Source organism: Setaria italica, chromosome III (genome assembly GCF_000263155.2).
Source record: "Setaria italica strain Yugu1 chromosome III, Setaria_italica_v2.0, whole genome shotgun sequence".
NCBI lineage: Eukaryota > Viridiplantae > Streptophyta > Magnoliopsida > Poales > Poaceae > Setaria > Setaria italica.
Genome location: NC_028452.1, coordinates 11,383,410 through 11,407,043, shown reverse-complemented (window position 1 = coordinate 11,407,043; position 23,634 = coordinate 11,383,410). Strand labels below are relative to the sequence as shown.

Below are 23,634 nucleotides of genomic sequence, written 5' to 3'. Positions count from 1 at the left end.
CACGCTCAACGTATGAGCTCGATGAGATCCTGCAGCAGTAGTATGGTCGACATGACTAGTCTAACCACATATAAAATCATAGGCAGTCAAGATCATCTTTGTTCGCATGAGAGCACATGAGTATGCTATTCTCATTAGCTTATTAAAAGGGAACAGGCATTCGCGTGTATAACCCAAGATGGAGAATGAATGAATTAGATACACTTAAAACTTTAAATAGCTTACACTACTATGCATCGTAGTTCAGTAGACACATGCTATTTAGGAGTATATCTACGGTTGATCTATTGAGAAAGAACCCGCCCATAAAAATATTTCGCAACAAAGAGAAAGGGGCAAAATGTCTGTCACCAAAAATCCCTCAAGCCAAATCTATGAAATGCGGGAAAACGTAAACAAGTAAGGACAAAGGCATCTTTGCAAACTTGGCACAACGATTTATGTCGTAATATTTGGTAGGTAAACGTCACCCCTAATCAATATTTAAGCTCCATCAACAATATATTGCATGATCATTTTTATAGTGGAACATATCCATCTTAATATCGAATGAGTCACTTAACAAAAGTCAGATGACAATGTCAATGGAAACGCTACAGTGTGCTACAGTGCTGTAACAGTAATTTGGCACCTCCCAAATTCCCCAACTAAACAAGGCCTAAACATGGTCTAAGACATGGTCACTGGAAGAGAACCAATGGGAGGCAATCCAAAAAAGAAAGTTTATTAAAGCAGTAATAACTTCAAATGAAAAACAAACTGGATAGGTGGCAACTGGTGCACAACTCGCAAGCAATGGTAGTTTGCAGATTTATTAAACATACACATTTATTTCTTAGGGACAAACTTTTGAAAGTTGTTACCATCCAAATCAACTTTATGTTTCCCATACTTGTCTATTTGAGCTGCATCCACGCTCAATGCTATAAAGAAAAGATCCATAGGAAGATATAGCAAAAAGTGGGACACCCTGAACCTTATGCTCGCAAGCTTCAGGGAAATGAGAGATATCGTTTTTTAACGAACGGGCACAAGGCGGTATCTATTTTATTGATATAGAGGAAAATGAACAAACCGGCTAGCCGGTAAGAAAAACAAAAATTTAGTAAAAAACAATCAATCTCTGTACAATAGCAACGTGCTAGGTCCTTTGCACCTGCTTTGATCCACGCATCTAGCTCTGCTCGTATCTTCGCAACCAATGAGAACGCCAGCATCTCCACCTTTCGGAATACCCTTGAGTTCCTCTCTTTCCATATTTCCCAGATGACTAGCAGTATGAGACTTCTTATTACCTTCCGCAGCATTCTTGATCCGTCAGTGAGTTGCGCCCACCAAGCAAGAGCGTTGTCGGCGTGACGCCAGCGGGTTGTCCGACCCATGTGGCCACCATGCCCCAGACCCTTCTGCTGTATTGACATTCAACTAGGAGGTGTCGACTGGTCTCCATGGTTTGCCGGCAGAGTGTGCACGATGGGCTGTGCGTCCATCCCCGCCTAGCAAGGCGTGCGTCCGTCCAGATTATGTTCTGAGTGATAAGCCATGTGAAGAATTTGCATCTTGGTGGCGCCCAGGCTTTCTAGATTGAGTTGATTTCCGGAGAGGCAGTGCTCCCTAGGAATTGCGCTTTGTAAGCAGAGGCTGCCAAGTATTTTCCGTTCGCAATGAGTTTCCATGTGATGCGGTCTTTGTTGTCGCGGTTGAGCTTGATATTTTGCACTAGGGCCCATAGCTTCATGAATTCATCAATGTGTCTCGGGGAGATTCTAGCAGAGATGTTGAGGTCTCTGATCCATGTATTTAGGTGTAAAACGTGTGCTACCTTCCTCTTCTTTTTTCTCAAAATACTGTATATCCTTGGGGCAATGTCCTTCGGCCGGCGGCCTTGTATCCGAGCTGAGTTTCAAAAGCTTGCTTTTTCCCAGTTCCCTATGTGTATCGTGGTACACGCCGCAAAAAGAAGCCGGTCCGCCTCGTCACAAGGTATTCATGTGCCCACCCATACTTTATCTGGCGATGCCCATTCATGCCACAACCATCGTATCCTCAGTGTTCTTGCAAACTTTTCTAAGTTCAGGATGCCCAGTCTGCCATTTTCTTTGGGCAAACAGCTTCTCGTCTAGTTTACTTTCCATTTCCCTCCGGTCAGTGCCCCGCTACCGGCCCAAAGAAATCGCTTCCTTATTTTGTCGATGTCCTGAAGCACTTCCTGTTGTCTTGAGTGCCGTTAATAAGTAGACCGGCTGAGATATCAGAACAAATTTCATCAGGCTCATGCGGCCCGCCATGGTGAGATTCTGCCCTTGCCAATTTAGCATTTTCCCTGCAGCCTTGTCGTAGAGGGGTTGGAAGTCGATCTTCTTAAGGCGTCGGATCGCAAGTGGAAGGTCAAGGTATTTCATAGGAAACCGGTCCGTGAGACAGGCAGGTCAACTAATATCTTGTTGAGGTTGGTGTTGTTGCAACTGATTGCTGCTACGCTTATTTTTTTTGGATGTTTGTTCTTTGATGTTGCGTACGTCTGCGATCGTTGGCTTTAGAAAAATCGCCGTGTCCTGGAGCGTGGGAGGAGGGCCCCATGGCGCTGCTGGAGAAGCAGGAGGAGTCTCTGAGTTGCTCGCCCACCGTCGCCTCACCGGAGTAATCCGATCCGATTCTAGCTTTCCGTGCTCAAATCAGGTCCACCTGTGAGGAGGGATCGATCGGAGTCGGAGTCGAGGTGCCGCCGACTCCCATCCAATCACCTGGGTCTGTTGGCCTATCTTATCTTACTATTACTAATTGGAGGCTCCTTTTGAGGCCTCCAAGTGAAGCCATCTAGGATTCCTAGGTGGATAGCCTAGAAAAAGATAGAAATTCTAGAAATTCTTACCAAAAAGTAAAACATCCGACCATCAATCGATAGATTGAAATCATCATAGCCTTTGGATGTATTATGTTTTCTAAACAATTACTGTAACAATTGCCATTTGAGGTATTAAAGTAACTATGAGAAATTAGAAAGAAATCTGAAAGAAAAAGAAAAGAAATTGGCAAAAAGATCAAATTCGGCCAAATTTGACCGAAATTTGAATTTCAAATTTGAATTTCAGAAAAATTTGTCAAACATATGGAGTACAAGTGTAAGATTATTTGGAACTGAGGGATTAAAAATTTGGAAGTGAATTAGTGCTAAAAATCTCAAAGGAACCAGAGAAGGGAAAAAGAGAAATGATGTTTACTGTTCACCGTCCGAAAACAGCAGTCCAGAAAAACAGCAGCAGAGTCTGTTTTCAAAATTAATTTCTGGAGAATTTTTCAACTAAGTGCACCAGGACAACTATACCATATTGAAGTGTGAACTTTGGACTACAAGACTTGGGTGTTGTTGGCCAGGATCAGTAACAGGAAGGAAGTCAAATTCCAGCCCAAAGTCAGCATAAAATCACAAGTTAACTGAAATTCTGAAAATGCCTAAGTCTGAAACCGACAGTATAAGGTCGACTTGGAATTCAAATTCAGAGCAAAGTGGATCAAGAAAGGTACTTGTTCATGAGCAAAATGGAACATTGGGACATAGTAGGACATGTTTAGGGAGAAGTTGGATTGGAAAAACAAGGTTTAGGTCACTGAATTGGGTTAACAAGTGAGATCGACACCACTGTCGATAGCTGACGAACTGAATCTCTGATTCAGTCAAATTCAGAACCAACTCGAGCAACATCTCCAAAATTCCACTGGTTTGATGATTATCTCGGGATGGAGCCAAAATAAAAGATGGAGAGTTTGAGATTATCTCCAACTTCGGTTCAGACGCTAGCGGCCGTCGGATTGAAGATCGACCACCAGTCAGCTCTGAAGGTCACGGGCGCCAAAGGAACGGTGACTGAGCATCAAGACGTGTCGCCGCCGCCGTCGTCGGTCGACCGCCAGGGCAACTAGCTAGGCCACCTCCTCACCACGCAAGCCTACGGGTAGGCCACGGTGTCGTCCATGCGAGGGGTGAATCGCTTGAATAGTTACTGCTCCCGCGCCACCGTTTCACTGCCTCCTCTTTTTACCGCCGCCCGCTCTCCTCTGTCCAGCATCACCGCCGAGCAAAATTCCACCGCCACATCTCGTCTCCCGTCGATTCCTCTCGCCCACTCCTCCACAGACACCCCAGCTACACCCCAAACCAGTCGTTGTCCCATATCCATGCCGGAGTAGTCGTGCTCGCCGCCGCTTCTGTCCGCTGCCGTCGCGCCGCCCGCTCACGGTGAGAACCACCTTGCGCTATCTCTCTTTCCTCCTGAGTAGTTGTAGTCGAGTCCTTAGGGTCCTAGGATGGTGTAGAGGTAGATGTTTGAGTCAGTGGTGTCGATGTCGCAAGAAGCCACGGCCGGCCGAGGGAGTCGCCGCCTGTCGCCGTGGAGGGGATGGCTCCGGCCATCTCCCGGGGAGTTGTTGCCGCGCACGAAGTCGTGTAGGTCTAGGAGTGGTGTTGCGACCTAGTCCCGCCGCCGGGAGGGCGCCGGCCGGCGAGCCGCGCCGCCCCCTGTCACGGGCGCGTTTTGGCGGGAGGTAGAAGAAGGCGCTGGGCGCTCGGGCCCGCGCGTCAGAGGCGGAAGGGGAGGAAGGAGGCAGGCCAGAGCCACGCGGTCGGTTGCTGGGCCGCGACCTTGAGGCCCAGTAACGCGCGCGCGCGTTTCGGCCGGGAAAAAGAAAAAAAGGCCGGCGTGTTGTGCAGGCCCAGTGAAGCAGGCCGGAGTCGCGAGATAAAAGAGGAAAAAGAAAAGAGGCCATGGGCCGGTGTTGGGCTGTAGAAGAAGAAAGAGAAAGAAAATCGGCCCGCGGGGCCCGTCAGGGAGAGGAGGTAAGGCCGGCGGGTATAGGTGAATAGGAAAGGTGGGGTCCGCGCCGTGGGGCCCAGTGTTCGTGTGAGAGGGTAGAGAGTGGGTGAGTAAGAGAAGTTTTCCGGGTGATTTTTGGGAAAAGATAGGTTCCTTTAGTTATATAATTTGTTTAAAATTGTTTTACACCATTTTAATCACAGAAATTTGTAGAAGTATCCAAAATTAGTGAAACCAATTTTGTTAGGCTTGTTTTATTTTCCTTTATGCATTAAAATTTTTACACCCTAGGAAAATAATACAAATTTGGGTATTTATTTAATGCCTTCCTTTTAAGGTAATTAAATAAATACTTAATATTTATAAAATGTATAAAATGTGAATAATACTTTATTAATCAAAAATAATTCTTAACCCATAGGAATTTATATTTTCAAGTTAGAAAATAACGACCATTTTTTTTCTAAAAATTAAAAGAAAAAGCTATAGGGAGGGTTAAATAAGAAAAATAAAAGTATAAGTTAATCTTTTTAGATTTTTGTGTGTTGGCTTGCAACTTTATCATGATAAGTCGTATAGTTCTTGTTGGCTTGCAACTTTATGATGAAGGAAAGTTGTATAGTTTGTTATTCAAAAAGTTTGCATTCTAACCCCCTGCATGTATATGTGCCGTAGATCCAGAAGCACCGGAAGAAGATTATTGGGAATTTTCAGAAGGACCCTTGGAGTCCGACGAAGTGTTTGAGTTTGTTCCCTGTGAAGCAAATCCGTCAGCTTCTACTAATCTTTTTAACGAACAAGGCAAGCCCCGGTGCATTTATACCTATCTATTTTGGAATCGTTATTTCATGTGACTAGTTGTAGGTTAATTGTGATATGTATGCACTAAGTCTAGGAGTTGAATGAAACCTATTCTTGTGTATGATCATGCCTTGATTTAAGGACATCTTTGCCACTTGTTCAAATCTTAGAAACTACCCAAGTCTAGAATTGCTTACTTGCTTACATGCTTGGTTTACCAACCTTAAGGAAAACTCTTAAGTCATACATGTTGCTTATAAAGGATAGCTTAGAATTTGAAAAGCGGACAGAAGCTAGAGATGTAGTTCTGTCTGCTAGATTAATTGGTTAAGGCCCGATTCGTGTCTTAACTTTTGATCAAGTGATAAGCATCTGATCACTTACTGGGTATGGGACCAGTAAAGCCCAGTAGATTAGTAAATTCTATGATCAGGAATGCTTCGTACCCGCGCTTGACGTGCTGGAGATTGGTAGGGGTGTAGCCTGAAACTCACATGGAGATCAGGCCAGACGTGGGGTCCCATGTGGGGGTGCATCCCTGGGTCCGGGTAGTTGTATTCCTAATCATTGACTTTGCTAATTGAGAGGTTGTTAGTACGACCTGGACAGTCGTATAATGCTGGTGATCAGGGTACTCTCCTGCAGGATGTAATTAGATCCGGATCGCCGCAATTCTCGGTTATGAATGCACTTGATCGCTGTTGAGCATCGTAGTATAAACTCATGCAATATAAAATCTCCCGTTGTCAAGTAATGTATGATTTAACAGCTATGATTGCTTTTGCTTCTGTTATCATTTAGAATGGTTAGGTAACAACTTAACTCAAATAAAAGATAAAACTAAGGCCTTACTCGTAGTAAGCTTTTTTCGGCAAAAATTGTGTCAACCAAGCACACCCAAAGGCTGACATGCATTCCAAAGAAAGACTATTATATTGGTTAGTCGGGTAAGACTTGCTGAGTACCCTGTACTCAGGGTTTTCCCCTTGTGGTCATCTTTCAGAAGCTCCACAGGAGGCTACCGAGGAGGAGACCCCGAAGCCCTAGGGTATTGATCTGAGTCTCGCAATACCCTAGAAAATAGCTGATTGACGCATCTTCTCCTGAATTATTTATGTTTAATCTTAGAACTTATCTAACACTGCATCACTAAGTTGTTTCAACTTATGTCCTGTAATAACTCGTACCTCTTAATTATGTATGTAAAAATGTAATGTTTGTTGATATTATCCCATCGCGGATATTATCCTGATGTATGATTATGAGACACGCCGTGGATCCTTCGAGGAGTCCTAGGGACACTCGACGGACTACCGGACTTATGCTGTTTTAGGTGCGTTTCGGATAATTGCCGTTCTAACGGCGATTAGGCGCACTTAAACCAGCTTAAGTTGGGCGGTTCCGCCACAGCTACCCACCTATGCCATTATGTAAATAGTATAAAGTAACCCCCTAAATCTACATATAAATTACCCACCTCTGCCATTATATGAAATAAACTAAAGTAACCTCCTAATCTTCATCCAAATTACCCACTTATACCATTATAAATAATATTTAAAATAACCCCTAATTTGCAATTGAATTGCCTACCACTATTACTTAAAAAATTTAAAGGAACTCCTTAAATTTGCATCTATATTACCCACACATGCCATTAATAATAACATGGGGGTAACCCTACGTTTGAATCAAATAACCTTAATTAAAAATATACAACAATATATAATTCTAAATCTTCTATATCTTTCACTATTGGTATACGATATAATAATTAAGGTCTATACGCATGTTGTGTGTCAACATTTATAAGGATATAAAGTGATGAGAATATAGATTTCTATGCTAAAATTGTATCTCAAACTTAGAGTTCATTAAACAAATTCAAGCGCATACCTGCGATGCACAGTGAAAAGTTAAAGATTATAAATGTGGTTGAAAATATTATAGAGTAATTACTAACCATTTATAAGGATATAAAGTGACGAGAATATAGATTTCTATGTTAAAATTGTATCTCAAACTTAGGATTCATTAAACAAATTCAAGCGCATACCTGCGATGCAAAGTGAAAAGTTAAAAATTATAAATGTGGTTGAAAATATTATAGAGTAATTACTAACTAAAATCTATCATAATTGGATGAAGATATGAAGTATATATCTACATAAGTATTGTGTTCAAATATTTAACAAACGAGAGGTAGCTTATGGTAATAGTTTTGTAGCAATGTAGTCTCATTTTTTTCCATTGGAGACTCCGCATTAGTTCCCACGAGATAAACTAGAAAAAAGAGATAAATTCTCATAAAAATTAAAAACATCAAACACCAATTCTGTAAACTCTAATAATCATAGTCATTGATCTATTATATTTTCTAAAAAGTTACCCTCCACTGTCATCGTGAAAATATTCAAAAATAAGCTCTAAACCTATATCTAAATTACCGAGCTCAGCTATTATAAAAAATAATCCAAAATAACCCCATAATCTTCATCCAATTTACTAATACACATCATTATAAAGCATAACTTAAAATATCATTCTAAAATTTTATCTATGTTACCCACGTGTGTCGTTATTAAAAATAACCTAAAGTAAATATCTAAATATTAATCTAATTATTTTCATGTGCATCATACAGAAATGTCAAAAAGTAAACTAATATATGATTCTAAATTACCTATTTATGTCATTGTTAATATAAAAATACTAAGTTAAAGTATATACACATGATGAGTGCCACCATTTAGACCATTTATATATGTATGTGAGGAATCGATGAAAAATATTGATTTGTATGCTAAACATAATGTATGGAGGATTGGAGGTGTGATACAAAATGGAATAAGTACGAATATGGATGAAAATGTGCATAGAGTAATTATTAATTAAAAATCAATCACAACTGGATAAAGATAGGTACATATCTATATAAGTATTATATTGAAGTATTGAAAAATAAGAGAGTAGTAGGTAAACAATTTTGATTATTAGTTAGGAGTTTAATTTTTAAATAATTTTCAAATACAATAGCTTCTAAAAATATTAGCCCGTGCAGGAGCACGGGTTGATGGACTAGTATATATAAGTGGTACACAAATAAGTTAATCAAACAGATAATTGCTTCTCTGCTCTGCTCCCCTCCCCTCCGTCTGATCCCCCTTTAGCAATAGATAGAATAGATAGATCCATCTTCTCCGCGCGAGACGAGACGAGAGATGGACGGGGATGCGCAAGCAGGCGGCCAAAGGTACATGCGTGCTGACCGCATCGTGTATGCAAGTGCCGGCAGCATCCCCACCCCCACCTGGAGACGCCCCCGCCCCCGCCACGACACGCCGACATGGGTGTCCGACCCACACTTTACCCTCTGGGCGGCCACCTGGCAAGCCCCCCAAGTTTCTGCCGGTCATCGCCGCAGCAGCAAGCGTGCCCGCGTCGACGCCACCAGCGATGCCAGGGTCCTTGGCCTGCCGGAGGTGACAGCGAGCGACGTGTTGCAGTCAGAGTGCGCCATCTGCTTGCAGGACTGGGGCGCCGACGAGGAGACGCTCAGGGCCATGCCCTGCTCCCATGCCTTCCACCAACTCCAAGTGGCTCTGCTGAAACGCCGCTGCCCTCTCTGCCGCCATCGGCTGCCCACGGCTCCCACTCCCAATCCCACGCCGGAGGAGGAAGACGAAGAGCAAGAGGAAGAGGAGGAACACGAGCAGGAAGGTGGCGGTGAGGTGGAGGACTGGGAGTGGGAGGATGGCACCATCGGCGGCGAAAGCAGTTGAGCATGCTCAGTGGATCGGAGAGGTTTTGATTCTTCTATGTAAAATTATCAAGAGAGGCTAGATAGCTTGTTTATCAACTTCTGTTCAACGCCTGAAATCTGCAAACTGTTGTACTACCAATGCATGCCAGACTCCAGAGTGATCTGCAATTTGCAATGACAGCAAGTTCCGAACAGCAGAATAATACTCCTTTTCCTTTTACTTTAAAGTTCTGAACAACAGAGTGATCTGCAATTTGCAACCGACTCCTTTTACTTAAAACTGAACTGAACTGCTCGTTATATCCTTTTTCTTTTTCTTCGGGGTCCAGCAAAGAGCTCGTGGCCCAATGCATATGTGTTAGCTCTTGTTTGGTGGCCCAGATGGTTTAATGCGACAGTTTTCCTTTCTGTGTCAAAAGTCCACCACGTTGCAGTTGTGGGCTTCATGCTCTTGACCCTCATTATTAGGCCCATTCAACCATTGTACTGGGCCAGGTAATCATGGAATTTTGCGACCCAACAACTTTGCTCCCATGAATCCGCCGAAATTCCCAGCACTGCTCGGTGCAGGTGCGCGCTGGACCAGCCAGCACCCGTAACGCGGTTGTCCGGTCTCCCTCCGTGTGGGTGCGCGTACGTGACGGCGTGTGCGCCACCCGCGGGGCAGCACTGGGCAGGCACGCGACGGGCCCGTGCCGCGCCCGGGCCCGGGACGTGCCGCGCGTGCCGGCCCCGCCGCGCGGCGCCCGTTTCCTCGCGCCAAGCCAGCGGCGCCACGCGGTGACGCCGACCGGCGCGCGAGGTGGCAGTGTGGTACACACCACCTGCCGGCCGGCGCGCCCCACCCGCCGAAAGAGAGGCTCCACCTGGTCTCGCGTGGCGTTGGGCCCCCGAATACAGCCTCGCCGCGCGTTCGTCCGGCAGATCGGATGCGAACTCCCGGGTCCCGGGCGACGACGCGCCTCGCCCGCCGAAAGAGAGAGGCTCCACCTGATGCCGAAAGAGAGAGGCTCCACCTGATCTCGCGTGGCGTTGGGTCCGTGAATACACAGCCTCGCCGCGCGTTCCTCCGGCCGGCAGATCGGATGCGAACTCCCCCCGGCTGGGCAAGCGGCCGGATAGATCCACGTACACGGTAGACGGTAGACGGTACACAAAAGTATACAGGTTCGGGACAAAAAAAAAAGGTATGCTAGTTCCGGGAGTACTCACCTGTACCGTGCGCACGTGTTGGAATGCATGCGTGATTCACGCTTCGCCTGACGGGGTATTCGAGAGTCAAAGGATCGTCACTCATCAGGTCCAGGCCAGGTGCCAGCAAGGCATGCAGAGAACGCCTGCTTCTCCACTCTTCTATGCAACCCAGGGGCCGGGCGACACGATATCTCTTTTGTTCGTAGGCAGGCAGGCCGATGAGAAGCTCTCGAGATCAGGTCATGGGCTCATGGCCGTAGGGTTCGCACCTGTCAGCTATCGTCGTTGTCGGCTTGTCGCCTTCACTGTCATCGTCCACTTTTGCCGCCGTCGTCCTTTTCGTAGTCCGACAGCGACCGAATCGGCCGGACTAATGCTGCACCCACGATCGCATAGTAGTGGGTCAGTTTGGTTTGCAAGAGTGATCATATCGAAATTCACAAGCAAGAGTGACCCGACCATTTCTGATATACACAGTATGACCCACTGTCTCCTGCACTGGCCGCCATGGCCGAATGGAAACTAGTCTCTCTCTCTCTCTCATCAGCTCGTTGTTCTGTAGTCCAATGGATTTATGTATGTGCTATATTCCGGGGTGGACGAGATCACGACACGCAGGGTGGGGAGAGCTAGCACTGCACCCACCCACTACCGTACCCACGCACGCCGTCAGAATACTCAAATGATCTCCCTCCTACAATCTGGCGGTGCATATAGTAGTTTACTGTCTGAACTGAGATCACCATGCCGGGTAGTGCAAACAAGAACTCGTAGTTAGTTAACTCGACCAGCGTTAGTGTAGTTAACTACTTAAGTACACACCCACCCTTTGGGAGCGTGGAGGGGCAACAGGAGGGCCCTTTGCTCTGATTGCTTGTTCCATTCTGGGAATAATTCTTACTATATCTTTCATGCACGCTAACCTCCCCGAAATTAAAGAGACCCAAGTTCTGAAATGTTGACTGCGAGGCTCGTCGTCGGACGCAGAGCTCGATCGACAGAGACCGCGCAGATACAATTACAATCGCATGCTCGGATTTGGAATGATGGTTGCGTGTAGCGCCTAGATCAGGTAATGACTCCGCACTTAACTAATCTCGTTGTCAACGTCTCACGCGATCTAGTACTATATCAGCAGCGAACGGATTTAGACAAATTGTCTATCGGAGACATCGTTCCGCGGCATGCGATTTTCTAAGCGGCCTGCGGCACGCCGTCTCCTACGACGACCGACGCATGCAGCTGGAACGAGCTGACGTGGCACCGGGAGGGGGCCACGTGTGCATGGGCTGCATGAATTTGCACCAATGGGCAGCCACGGGCCCACGGCACGTCCGCTCGATTTGTGGTTTTCTTTAACCTTTTTGGGTGGCCGAGGATCTCGTAGTTGCAAACCAGGTGCGTCGCGTCGAAATGATCATTGGAGCTAGGACATTGCGCTATGCCTTTGTGTATTTTGTGTCTTCAGTCCGAACTGCTTTCAGGGTCGTCTCGTCGGTCAGAAATGATGACAGGTGCATGCTTTGATTATGCGTGTCAGCATGTCTGCAACTCTGCATGGCTAGGTCATCCTTGAGTGTTCAAGCTAATCCTTTCTTAGCTAGACAGGTAGAGGTAGTAGTACAAATGCACGATCCGATTCAGCCAAAGAACGCCCAAGGTGCCGTATCTGTAACACCTTCCCAAGCTACGCTCTACCTGACCTCTACCTGGTGCGAAGAAAAGTCAAACATGCGCCCTACCTTAAAATAGAATCCCACTGGAAAGTGAGCAGAGGCACTCAGGCACCCACCAGATCACCACCAAGCGGCGCACGCAGAAGCATTAGTTCGAAAAGAAGCAGAGCCAGAGCCCACAGCGCCCACCCGCGCCGCCCGGCGGCGGCCGCGAGCATATAGCCCACGGAAACCAACAAATCAACCAGTAAAAGAAAAACAAAAAAAAAATTAGCCGAGCGAGCGAGTGAGCGAGCGGAGAAATTCCGCAGCAGGGGGAGCATGGCGACGCCGATGGCCGGGGAGGGCCCGATCGCGGCGGCGATCCCGCGGTCCCCTCCGCCGCCGGACGCGGGCGGCGCGGGCGGGTCGGCGGCCCAGGCGCCCGTCCTCATCTTCGTCTACTTCCACAAGGCGATCCGCGCGGAGCTGGAGCGGATGCACGCCGCCGCGGTGCGGCTCGCGACGACGACGGGGCGCGCGGGCGGGGGCGAGGGCGAGGGCGTGGCGGCGCTCGAGGCGCGCTGCCGCTTCCTCTTCGCCGTCTACAGGCACCACTGCCACGCCGAGGACGCGGTACGTGCGGCCCGTGCCAAGCGGCGGCCGGAGATTCTCCTGACTCTCGTTGCATTTCTGTTTCGCGCTGCTTTGGTACTGAGATCGTTGGCGGCTGCCGGCTGCCACTGAGGCCGCCGGTGTGTGAGCTCGCGGAATTGTGGTGATTGGGAGTTTGGGACTGGGGGAGGGAGTCTGTGCTTGCGAAGTTGTCACATAGGTTCGGAGGATTTGGCTCGGGTTGGGATTGAATTGCGGTTACATCGGCATGATCTGAAAATGGGTGGAGTTTACAAGCGCAGCTATTTGGCTGTGCGATTTGGTTATTCTCAAGCGCGTAGTCTGAGGCGCGTGTACGTGTACGGCGCATGTGACTGTAAATAATTAGCTGCTGTGTGGCACCATGTGCAGGATTCTACTGTAACTGCGATGACAACGTCTGGTCATGCGTTAAGCTAATATACCACCCTGAGAGCATCTGACTTGTTTGGTTCCATCTAGGATCACATGTTTCATAGTACTTGCTAGAGTAGCATAGCCAATGTGACTTGCTTACAAGTGGAGTATACTGAATTTGTTTTTAAGTCGTTCCTCTTAGAAGCTGGTAGTCTGGACCAAGTGAAGACTGCAATCCAAAAAATGAACTGGTAGCAAACAAGTTTGTCATTTGCGATGACAGCTATTCCTGATTGGCTAAGCCTATTATATGCAAATTGTTCAAAACATGGGCCTTACACTTTTTTTAGTGTAGTTTAATTGCTGAGTTTTGTAAAAGAGATCAGTACATTTCTGGACATTTATAGGCTGATGTAAGCTTACTGTGATGCAGAATGATTACGGAGCATTTGGGGTATAAGATTTTTCTATTGGTGATTGCAGGTTATTTTTCCAGCACTTGATATTCGAGTGAAAAATGTCGCAGGGACATATTCTCTTGAACACAAAGGAGAAAATGATCTGTTTGCACATCTGTTCGCTCTGCTACAGCTAGATGTGCAGAATGACGATGCTATCCGGAGGGAACTTGCATCCTGTACTGGAGCAATTCAAACGTCTGTAACCCAACATATGTCCAAGGAAGAAGAACAGGTTTTCCCATCTCCCTGCTTATTTTGTCCTGGCTTCTGTGCGTATTTTAATTACATACTGAAATAAAACTAGCAGGCCTTCAGTTTCTCCATTGCCAGCTGTATAAGATGTGTCTACATGTTCTAGTCTAATAAGGAATTTGTCAACCTTTTAGTTGCTCTTGTCACATCTGTAATAGTACTGTTGTAATCGAACAACATGATTCTCTACGCGTTTTAGGAAAACATCTATAATTGTATAATCGACTCCCATCTGTAGTTCTAAACATTTTACTGAGCAACAAGCTAAACATGATGAGGCACTTTTAGTAACTTCACAATTTGCATCTTAAATATGTGCTAGTAGCTAAGGTACTTCTAGAAAACATTTTTCTAAGCAACTCTAGCAGTCTCGAGTAGACTTGGTTGAAGTGTTTTTTAACAGTCTGGAAAATCAGAATGGGGTAAATATCGATTTACACTTACACCAAAGAGAAGTGTCTCCTTGAACTTCTACAAATTCTATGTAACTTTTTAGATTATGTACTCGATCACAATTCCTCACCCGGTGGTCATTTAATTAAAGCATATCTGAATTATGCTCTATTCAGTATTTCAGTGTCCTTCTGAGTTCAGACCACCTCTATTATTGTCCTATACTTCCAGCATAGGCCATATAATGCTGTTGTCTAATCTTCTGAGAACTTTGCAGGTCTTCCCATTGCTCGTCAAGAAGTTTTCGCACGAAGAGCAAGCCAATTTAGTTTGGCAGTTCTTATGCAGTTTCCCAGTGAACATGATGGCAGACTTCCTTCCATGGATTTCTGCTTCTGTTTCACCTGATGATAATCAAGATATTCTTGACTGCCTACGTAAAATAGTTCCTGAAGAAAAACTCCTCCAAGAGGTCCTCATGATTATGGCATCATGCATCTTGCTTTCCATTTATAAAGCTGTTGGTGTCTCTCACTTAATTTAGTTTTTTACTTTGTGAAGATTGTATTCTCATGGATTGGAGGGAAATCATTCAGAACAATAGCACAAGATTTCAGTGATCCTTATTTAAAAAGCAGTTTTACATGTGAGTGTAGCTCTGATCAAGCAGATAAACATACATGCTCACTTGAACACTCTAAAATTGGAAAGAGGAAGTCGACAGAATCTAGTCAGCTTGCCACACATCCAATTGATGAAATTCTGTATTGGCACAATGCTATTCGGAGAGAATTGAGTGATATAGCAGAAGAGGCAAAAAGGATCCAGCAGTCTGGAGACTTTTCTGACATAGCAGACTTTAATACGAGGCTGCAATTTATTGCAGATGTGTGCATTTTCCACAGGTATGACACTTTGAATCTCAACTCACGTGAATCTTCTTCAAAAACCTTTTGCATAAAATTGATAATTGATACTTTATCAGCTGCACATTATTGCTTACATGTGATGTGACAACACATTGTTAGTGCTCTGACGCTTTAGCCGCAACAGTGCTGCTGTGAAGATGTGAACATACTACTAGTACTAGCCATATGCTAGAATATGTTCTTTATTTGCTGTGCTTAGAATATAGATTATCTTTTTGTTCAAAGCACTTGGTGTTTGAGATCCAACTAAAGTTTTTTTTTGTGCTATCAAGTTTAGTGTATTTATCTTGATTTATGTATTTTCATCAGTTGCATTTTCATTGATCTGCAGTATTGCCGAGGATCAAGTTATATTCCCAGCAGTGGATGGTGAATTGTCGTTTGTGCAGGAGCATGCTGAAGAAGAGCGGCGCTTTAATAAATTTAGGAGTTTAATTGAACAAATCCAAATATCAGGAGCCAGATCAACTGTAGTGGATTTTTATTGTGAATTATGTTCACAAGCTGACGAAATTATGCAGAAAATTGAGAGCCACTTCAGTGATGAGGAAGCAAAGGTTAGTTTAGTACTAAAGAAGCAGTACTGTTCTATCAATCAGAATATTAACCTTACTTGCCCAACAGATTCTCAAATCTTGTTTACCTTTATTACCCAGGTACTTCCTAAAGCTAGGATAAATTTCTCTCCAGAGAAACAAAGGAAACTTTTATATAAGAGTCTATGTGTCATGCCACTAAAGCTACTGGAACATGTTCTACCATGGTTTGTAGCGAAGCTCAATGATGCAGAAGCGGCGTCTTTTCTTCAGAATATGCAATTGGCAGGTATCTGTATTTTACCTTCCTACTTCTCTATTGAATAATACAATAGTTTTGCAAAGCCTTTCCTAATTTTTATTTTTTTACTGATAATGCATCACAGCACCTTCCTCTGAAACTTCATTGGTCACCCTTCTCTCCGGCTGGGCATGCAAAGGTCGTTTGGAGGACACATCCAATCCTGGAAAGTTCATATGCTTGACATCAGGAGCAGTGAGCTATGCATTGGATGGAAATGATCTCAAAACATGCCAGTCATTCTGTCCATGTTATGCGAGTAACAGTCGAGCTTTTTCTAGACCAGTCAAACGAGCAAGTCAAGGAGAATCTAGCACCAATATTAACAGAAGTCGCTGCTCCCAAAATGCTGATACTGAAGCATCCCCGAACAACAAACCCTGTTACATTCCAAGGTTAAGAGTAGAAAGTAGCTACCTCGGTGTTAATTCACTTACCCCTGGAAAATCCTTTCGCTCTCTGCCTTACAATTATTCTGCACCTTCATTATATTCAAGCCTTTTCTCATGGGAGACAGATGCGCCATTTTCTGGCCCAGATAACATTTGTAGGCCGATCGATACCATATTCAAATTTCATAAGGCAATTCGCAAGGACTTGGAATTTTTAGATGTGGAATCTGGAAAGCTTATTGAGGGGAATGAATCTTGCCTTCGCCAATTCATCGGAAGGTTTCGTTTACTGTGGGGTCTATATAGAGCACACAGCAATGCTGAAGATGAGATTGTATTTCCTGCTCTTGAATCGAAGGAGACACTGCACAATGTCAGCCATTCATACACTCTTGATCACAAGCAGGAAGAAGAATTGTTCCAAGATATATCCACTGTCCTATCTGAACTTTCACAACTACATGACAGTTTGAGCGACCCCCTTGATGTTGAAGCTGGAACAAATCATATTTCAAATAATGAGATTGATTGGGCTAGAAAGCGTAATGAACTTTTGACAAAGCTTCAAGGATTATGCAAATCTATCCGGGTCACCTTGTCGAATCACGTTCACAGAGAAGAACTTGAGTTGTGGCCATTGTTTGATAAACATTTTTCTGTAGACGAGCAGGATAAGATTATCGGTCGTATAATCGGAACTACTGGTGCTGAGGTTCTGCAGTCAATGTTACCTTGGGTCACGTCAGCACTTAGTCTAGAGGAACAGAACAAGATGCTGGATACATGGAAGCAAGCAACTCGGAACACAATGTTCGATGAATGGCTAAATGAATGGTGGAAGGGGCCTTCAACTTCATCTGACTCATCAGATATGGCTTCTGCTCCTTCAGAAGGTTGGTTCAGTTAGTTTTCCTCTCCTCCAGAATGGTGCAAGGAACTTCTACTTCACTGAGATATTTTTTCTCTGGCCTTGTAGAAAGTCATCTTCAGGAGAATCTTGAACAGAATGACCAGATGTTTAGGCCTGGTTGGAAGGACATCTTCCGAATGAACCAGAGTGAGCTTGAGGCTGAGATACGAAAGGTCTCTCAAGATTCTACTCTTGATCCAAGGAGGAAGGCCTATCTGATCCAGAATCTCATGACCAGGTTTGTTTTTTTTTAAATACAGTAAATAAGTCGGTACAGCTGTTATGTATATTTCTAATTTTGTAATTTCAGCCGTTGGATAGCTGCTCAGCAGAAATCACCACAACCAAGTGCCGAAGAACATAATGGATGTACACAACTACCTGGTTGTGTTCCTTCATACCGAGACCCAGAGAAACAAATATTTGGTTGTGAGCATTACAAACGAAACTGCAAGCTTGTTGCTGCCTGCTGCAATAAGCTATTCACGTGCAGATTCTGTCATGATAAAGTTAGTGACCATTCAATGGACAGGTAACTTAATTACAACCACTCATTTTGTCTTCCACACTTTTCCTTCTGAGGGAGGCTTATGTACTTCTTATGCTAGTAGAATCTCAAGGATTTCTTTTTAGCATCGAGCTACCAATATCAAATAAGCATGTAGTTACATGAAAATAATTGTTTGTGGTGCTGCTATGGAGTGCTTTCCTTGTGAGATGAACTGTTTCTCTCGTTGAACTTTCCAATCCCCCCCCCCCCCCCCCCCGCCCCTAAATAACATACTTATATTTGTATACTGGGCAAAGCAAACGTGCTGATAGTGCGGTGGTAAAGTGCCCAGGTACAGTGCTGCATGTCGTGCACCCACCTCCCTGGACTGTAACAGTGCAGATGAGTGTGTGCCGCCAATGAAGCTAGCACGTGTGAGGTTCCTGCCTGCTTTCTAGGGTTCGGTGTGCCCCTGTCTTTAAGACAGTCAAGGGAGGATATCCTCTCCCCCTTGATTGAGCGTTTTTTCTATATATTTGTATACTGGGACTGCCTTTTCTGTGATAAGATCTGCTGTTGTTAGAACTTAGAAATCTGTCACAACTCACAAGGCCAAAAAAACAATATATTTCTCTGATAACTTAAGATCTGCTGATTGTTAGAACTTGGAACTCTGTTACAAGGCAAGAAAAAAGGCAATATATTTAGCTTACTTTGTGGAGCTGCTGTTTGTAGGAAAGCAGTGGTGGAGATGATGTGCATGCAATGCCTGAATGTTCAACCGGTTGGTCCAAATTGCCAAACCCCTTCTTGCAATGGACTGTCCATGGCAAAATATTATTGTAGCATATGCAAGTTTTTTGACGATGAAAGGTAATACAGTGCAGATTTGCATTTTAGTTCCTTCTGCAGTATTCAATCCTTGTCTTTGTAGGTTGGGTACATTTCTCCCATAAATTCGTTGGTGGCTCAGTTTTTGTCATTATCTTTTGGAAGAATGTTGTTTTATTTCTTGGCATCGAACATATGGATGCTGATTTTATTATCCTCCTATTGCCGTATTCTACTTATGAACTGTAAATAGCCCTGCGCATTTTCCTCTAAGTTCAGCTTCATGCATCAGTTCAAGCCACTAAAGTAGTTAGCTGTGAGAGTATTATGTTATGTGCCATTTTCAGTTTATTTACTTTGTTGCATTGTTACTTGAAGTTTGTTGATTGATGTGGTTCATCTTTGTGATATTTAGACGCTCCTAATTCTGGGTTGTTTCTCAGGAGTGTCTACCATTGTCCTTTTTGTAACTTGTGTCGTCTTGGGAATGGATTGGGCAATGATTTCTTTCATTGCATGAAGTGCAATTGTTGCCTTGGCATAAAGATGATAGAACACAGATGCCGGGAAAAGATGCTAGAGATGAACTGTCCAATTTGCTGCGACTTTCTGTTCACATCAAGTGCACCAGTTAAAGGTCTTCCTTGTGGCCATTTCATGCATTCAGCTTGCTTTCAGGTAATGACAATCTATCAGTATTCTCATTTACTACTACTAGTACTTTTAGATGACATATAATAAATATTATAAGCTATTATTTAGATTAGGGAGAACAATCAATAATATTTTCTATTTTTTGCTTTCCTTTATGTGTTATTTTCTTAATGCTTATGACATCATATAATTTAAATAGTACATAACACATTAATGAGCATTGGTTGTTATGATTGGGTAGTGAGACCAATACATTTTTTATAGTGCATACTATGCTTTAAAATTGGTAATAAGTACAATGACAATAAAAAAAGGAAAATCACTATGTTTCATGTCGTCTCATCGGTACTTCCCAATGTAGCAAATATCAATCAAATTTGAGTATATGAGCATGTGGGAGGCCCGTCTTTTGGAACTCAACCATGTAGATATCTACATTGAAAATGGATATTGTTAGCCCACCTATAAATGAATAATTAGCAACATACTTGAATATGAGATGTTCATATTTACCTGCAATAGGTTCCCTACATTGTAGTCCATGTTTTATGTCTCTCGTCAATTTCTTCATGTTATCTTGAAACATTGTACTGTTGATGTCAGGTAATGGTCTTTGACCTTCTCCTTCCTTAACACATAAATGACACAAATAGTTTAGGGTGTTGAACAGAATGGCATGTCATCATAGCATCTTGGTAGTTTTGTCCCCTGTAAATAGTGCGCCCTTGTAAAGGAGACGATAATATTATCCTCTTTCCAACATGTCCATCTCTTGTGTCTTCTTCTACGAATGTTTTTTTCTTGGTAAAAGAGTCGTCAGTGTTTACCTCTTCATTTTCAGTAGTTATTGTGTAGCCTCTGTATGAGTTGTCTTCTACTTCCTTCAAATAATCAAAAAGAAAATAAATTTACGTCAGAATTTGTTTCATCGATACAGTAAACTTATCAAATAGTAAGGATTCAAAAGAAAAGGTGCAATAAAATACTTAGTAATAATGAAAAATTGTTACCTTTTTGACACTTTGCATGTCAATTCTTGAACTGCTCTTTTCTGTTGGAAAAATATCTTTGGAACAGTATAATCAGGTCAAAAACTTGTCAAGTTGTACTAGGTCATTCTGAACTGAAAAATCAATGTTTGTCCACTTATCTGCTGATTCATTAATTACCATTTGTGCTTCCTTGTCAAAAAGTACACAAGTTGCAACTGCTGTTGGATCACTTATTTAAAGCTGATATTGTTCTCCTTTTAGAAATAGGAGTACTATAATAAGATTGTAAAGTACTAAATAATTTACCGTGCTTTAGGTTCAGCTCTCTTGTCACATTTATTGCAATAGTAGTGATCAAACTTCTTTTCAAGTTGCTTCTTACAATCGCCTCTACTACATGAGTTGTAGTACAAACCAAAATGTTGCATTAGTTTCATTTATTGCTGCTTCAATGGTAAATATCTTATCTTGTAAGTAGAAACAATACCATCAGTATGTATGTAAGTCTTTAAACAGGATAGTCTATAATGAACAAACTAACGCATACCTGATTTGATGTGTCAAACAATATCGAATTCAATTCTTCTAAAGTTCTTCTGTTGTATTGCATTTGGTCTTCCAATGTCCCTTTTAGATGGTCCTCAATATGAATCTCTCTTTGATAATATTATCAATTGAACTAATGTTTTTTTCATACAAAAGAATTTATCATGTTAGAGTGCATGCTACATAGCTTAAAATAGAAAAACAAATATCTAAATTTGTTTTACCTATCGTGTGCATCCTTAGTTTCAGGAATAGGTAGATCTACATAAACTTTTGCTGCATTGGTTGATGATATTGAATACCCTGAGAAAATATCAATGATTTATTTTCTTAGGAGGTTAGTTTGTTGAATGAAAAATATTGAATAGCTCATATTAAATGATGACTCACTGCCGAATTTCCTCACAGTTGTAGATGTTATTGCGATGACATGGGATTTGTCCTATCATCAACCTCCTCAACTTTGTCTCCTCAAAATCTAACTTTAACTTCATGGTCACTGCAAATTTAAAATTTTGTATTTAAATATATGTATTTAAATATCTGACTGCAAATTAAATTGTTTGGAGGCGCACTATAGAAGATATGTTGAGTTCAACAGAAGTTCTGTAGCATGCATGTAAACATTGAAAGTTTTATAGCTGTTTTGGATGAGAGAAAAGTGAATTAACTTCCTACTCGATCAGGAGCACAATATCAAGGATTTTGGTCAATTCGAAGTCATCTATACCTAGCACGCAGCAGGCCAAACAATAAACAAATGGTTTAGTAGGCGTAACACATGCCATGAAAAATTAATCTAATTGTAAAAGGGAAATTAAACAAATTAATCTCCTTCTCACGTGAGATTTGAAAGGTCTAAAAGGTTCCCTGCCGTAGCACTTGAACCTTCAATAGGAATAACAGTTCAGAGGCAAGTTGATCGTACCTTTCTGTTGAATAGCAGCAGGGCCTAGTTCTGTTGATGAAAGTAGCAGGGTTGATGAAGCAGTACATGTTTAGGGAAAGACAGCACTTCTCTTTTTATATACATGTAAGAGTATCTAATTTGTTAGTTGTATTAGCTAACAACCCTATAGGATAGATTGTTTTATGATTTAAATATGGGAGAGAGATTGAAGGCAAGAGATTACGCTACATCTGATCGGCAGGCATCTCTATATGCACGTACGTATCTAGTTTGTTTGTTAGTTGTATTAGCTAAAGATCCTTTAACGATAGACTCTTTTTATGATTTAAATATGGGAGAGAGATAAGAGATTAATTGCGTCACATATGACCGGCAGGACAGGATAGTTAGACAATTTTTTATTTATTTCAAGCAAAGAGATTTATCATGTAAGGTGTGACCGGCAGATCGTTTAGATTTAATTTTTTCTATAGTGTCATATGTGGGTAATTTAGACATAGATATAGGGGTTATTTATCTAGAATTTCTCTCTTTTTCTACAGTGTTTACCTAGGAATCCTAGGTGGCTTCACCTGTAGTAATAGTAAGATGGCTGAAGTAAATGCTGTTCTGACAGATTCAATTTCAGGCATATACTTGTACCCACTACACATGTCCAATCTGCTGCAAATCCTTGGGGGATATGACGGTAAACTACACCACTTAAGCTGAAAGAGTTATTTTTCATTTACCATTTGGTTTGCTCTGCCACTGAAAGTCCATAGAAATACTATTCTTGTGCTTTCTTTCTCCAAATTAATCTGAGGATGCCAAGAATCTTGTGGGGTTAAAGTGTGTTCCATTTTGAAAAATAAATAAATAGAAGGGCCAAGAAGCAGGCTTTCATCTATTATAAGCTGGCCGCGCTATGCTCTCCTTGCTCGTACCTATGCAGAAAGCGATGTTTCTTTTTATTTCCTTCTTTTTCTGAGAAAGAGAAAGCACTGTTTCTTATTTGGAGCAGCAAGCCTGCTTAGACAGCCTTAGAGGTTTCCTTTGGAGGAGTAAATTCCTTAGTGCTTTCTCTTGGCATCTCGAGCATCTCGAGAGGCGGTATTGTAAGTTGGTAGCTAATGCAACCTTTCGTTTTCTGAAGGTGTATTTTGGCATGCTTGACGGTTTGCTGGCTGCAGAGGAGCTTCCTGAGGAATACCGGGACCGGTGTCAGGTAAGCTATTTATCCTATTTCCAGTTTAATCATTTCGTACATCTCATGTGTGTTTATTTACAAACGTTGCGTGACTGTCCCAGGATATACTGTGTAACGACTGTGAGAGAAAAGGTAGATCACGGTTCCATTGGCTCTACCACAAGTGTGGCTTCTGTGGCTCGTACAACACCAGGGTTATCAAGACCGATACGGTAGAGTGTTCTACATCAAACTAACCAGGCGAGACTTTTTTCCCTCTGCGAGTTTCGTACTCTGTAATTTCGTTTCCGCGATTCATTTGTACATATATATTTTACGGGGCGAGAAACCTTGCTTGTAGCTGTGATAACTTAAGCAATAGCACATTCATTTCATAGCCGGATTGGCATGGGTTACTGATGGGTGGCAGCGTACGCACCGTCACTCTGGCTCGCCGCTTGCTCTGTCCGCTCGGTAGCCTCCACTGGCCACTGCGGATCGGCATCGGTCATGGCAACACGTGCTGCTGCCACGAGAACGGGACGGCGAGGGTGCGCCCGTGGTGACGAGACGAGACGAACCAAACCGAATCTGCCCAGCCGAGCTTGAACCTTGGCTCGACACATTGATCAGA

At 43.1% G+C, this 23,634-nt stretch overlaps 1 protein-coding gene across 2 annotated transcripts; it reads left to right on the top strand.

Moving 5' to 3' along the window:
* Positions 1–12,330: 12,330 nt before the first annotated feature.
* Positions 12,331–23,397, top strand: LOC101778759 (zinc finger protein BRUTUS). Of its 2 annotated transcripts, none has more exons than XM_004961259.4 (14): positions 12,331–12,860; positions 13,719–13,928; positions 14,619–14,813; positions 14,903–15,246; positions 15,602–15,827; positions 15,927–16,095; positions 16,193–17,392; positions 17,476–17,647; positions 17,720–17,941; positions 18,635–18,772; positions 19,174–19,408; positions 22,449–22,520; positions 22,968–23,039; positions 23,123–23,397. In XM_004961259.4, exons 1-14 carry the CDS (start codon positions 12,567–12,569, stop codon positions 23,255–23,257), a joined length of 3,684 nt encoding a protein of 1,227 aa, XP_004961316.1. In that variant the 5' UTR covers positions 12,331–12,566; the 3' UTR covers positions 23,258–23,397. The 2 variants fall into 2 exon arrangements, with proteins under 2 accessions (XP_004961316.1, XP_004961317.1); XM_004961260.4 differs by having other exon boundaries at positions 12,567–12,860; positions 22,461–22,520.
* Positions 23,398–23,634: the final 237 nt, after the last annotated feature.

Coding starts and splice junctions, on each gene's coding strand:
- LOC101778759 (XM_004961259.4), top strand. CDS start 12,567: ATGGCGACGCCGATGGCCGGGGAGGGCCCGATCGCGGCGGCGATCCCG. Junction 15,247..15,601: donor GATGTGTGCATTTTCCACAG/GTATGACACTTT, acceptor ATTGATCTGCAG/TATTGCCGAGGATCAAGTTA. Junction 22,521..22,967: donor AATCCTTGGGGGATATGACG/GTAAACTACACC, acceptor CGTTTTCTGAAG/GTGTATTTTGGCATGCTTGA.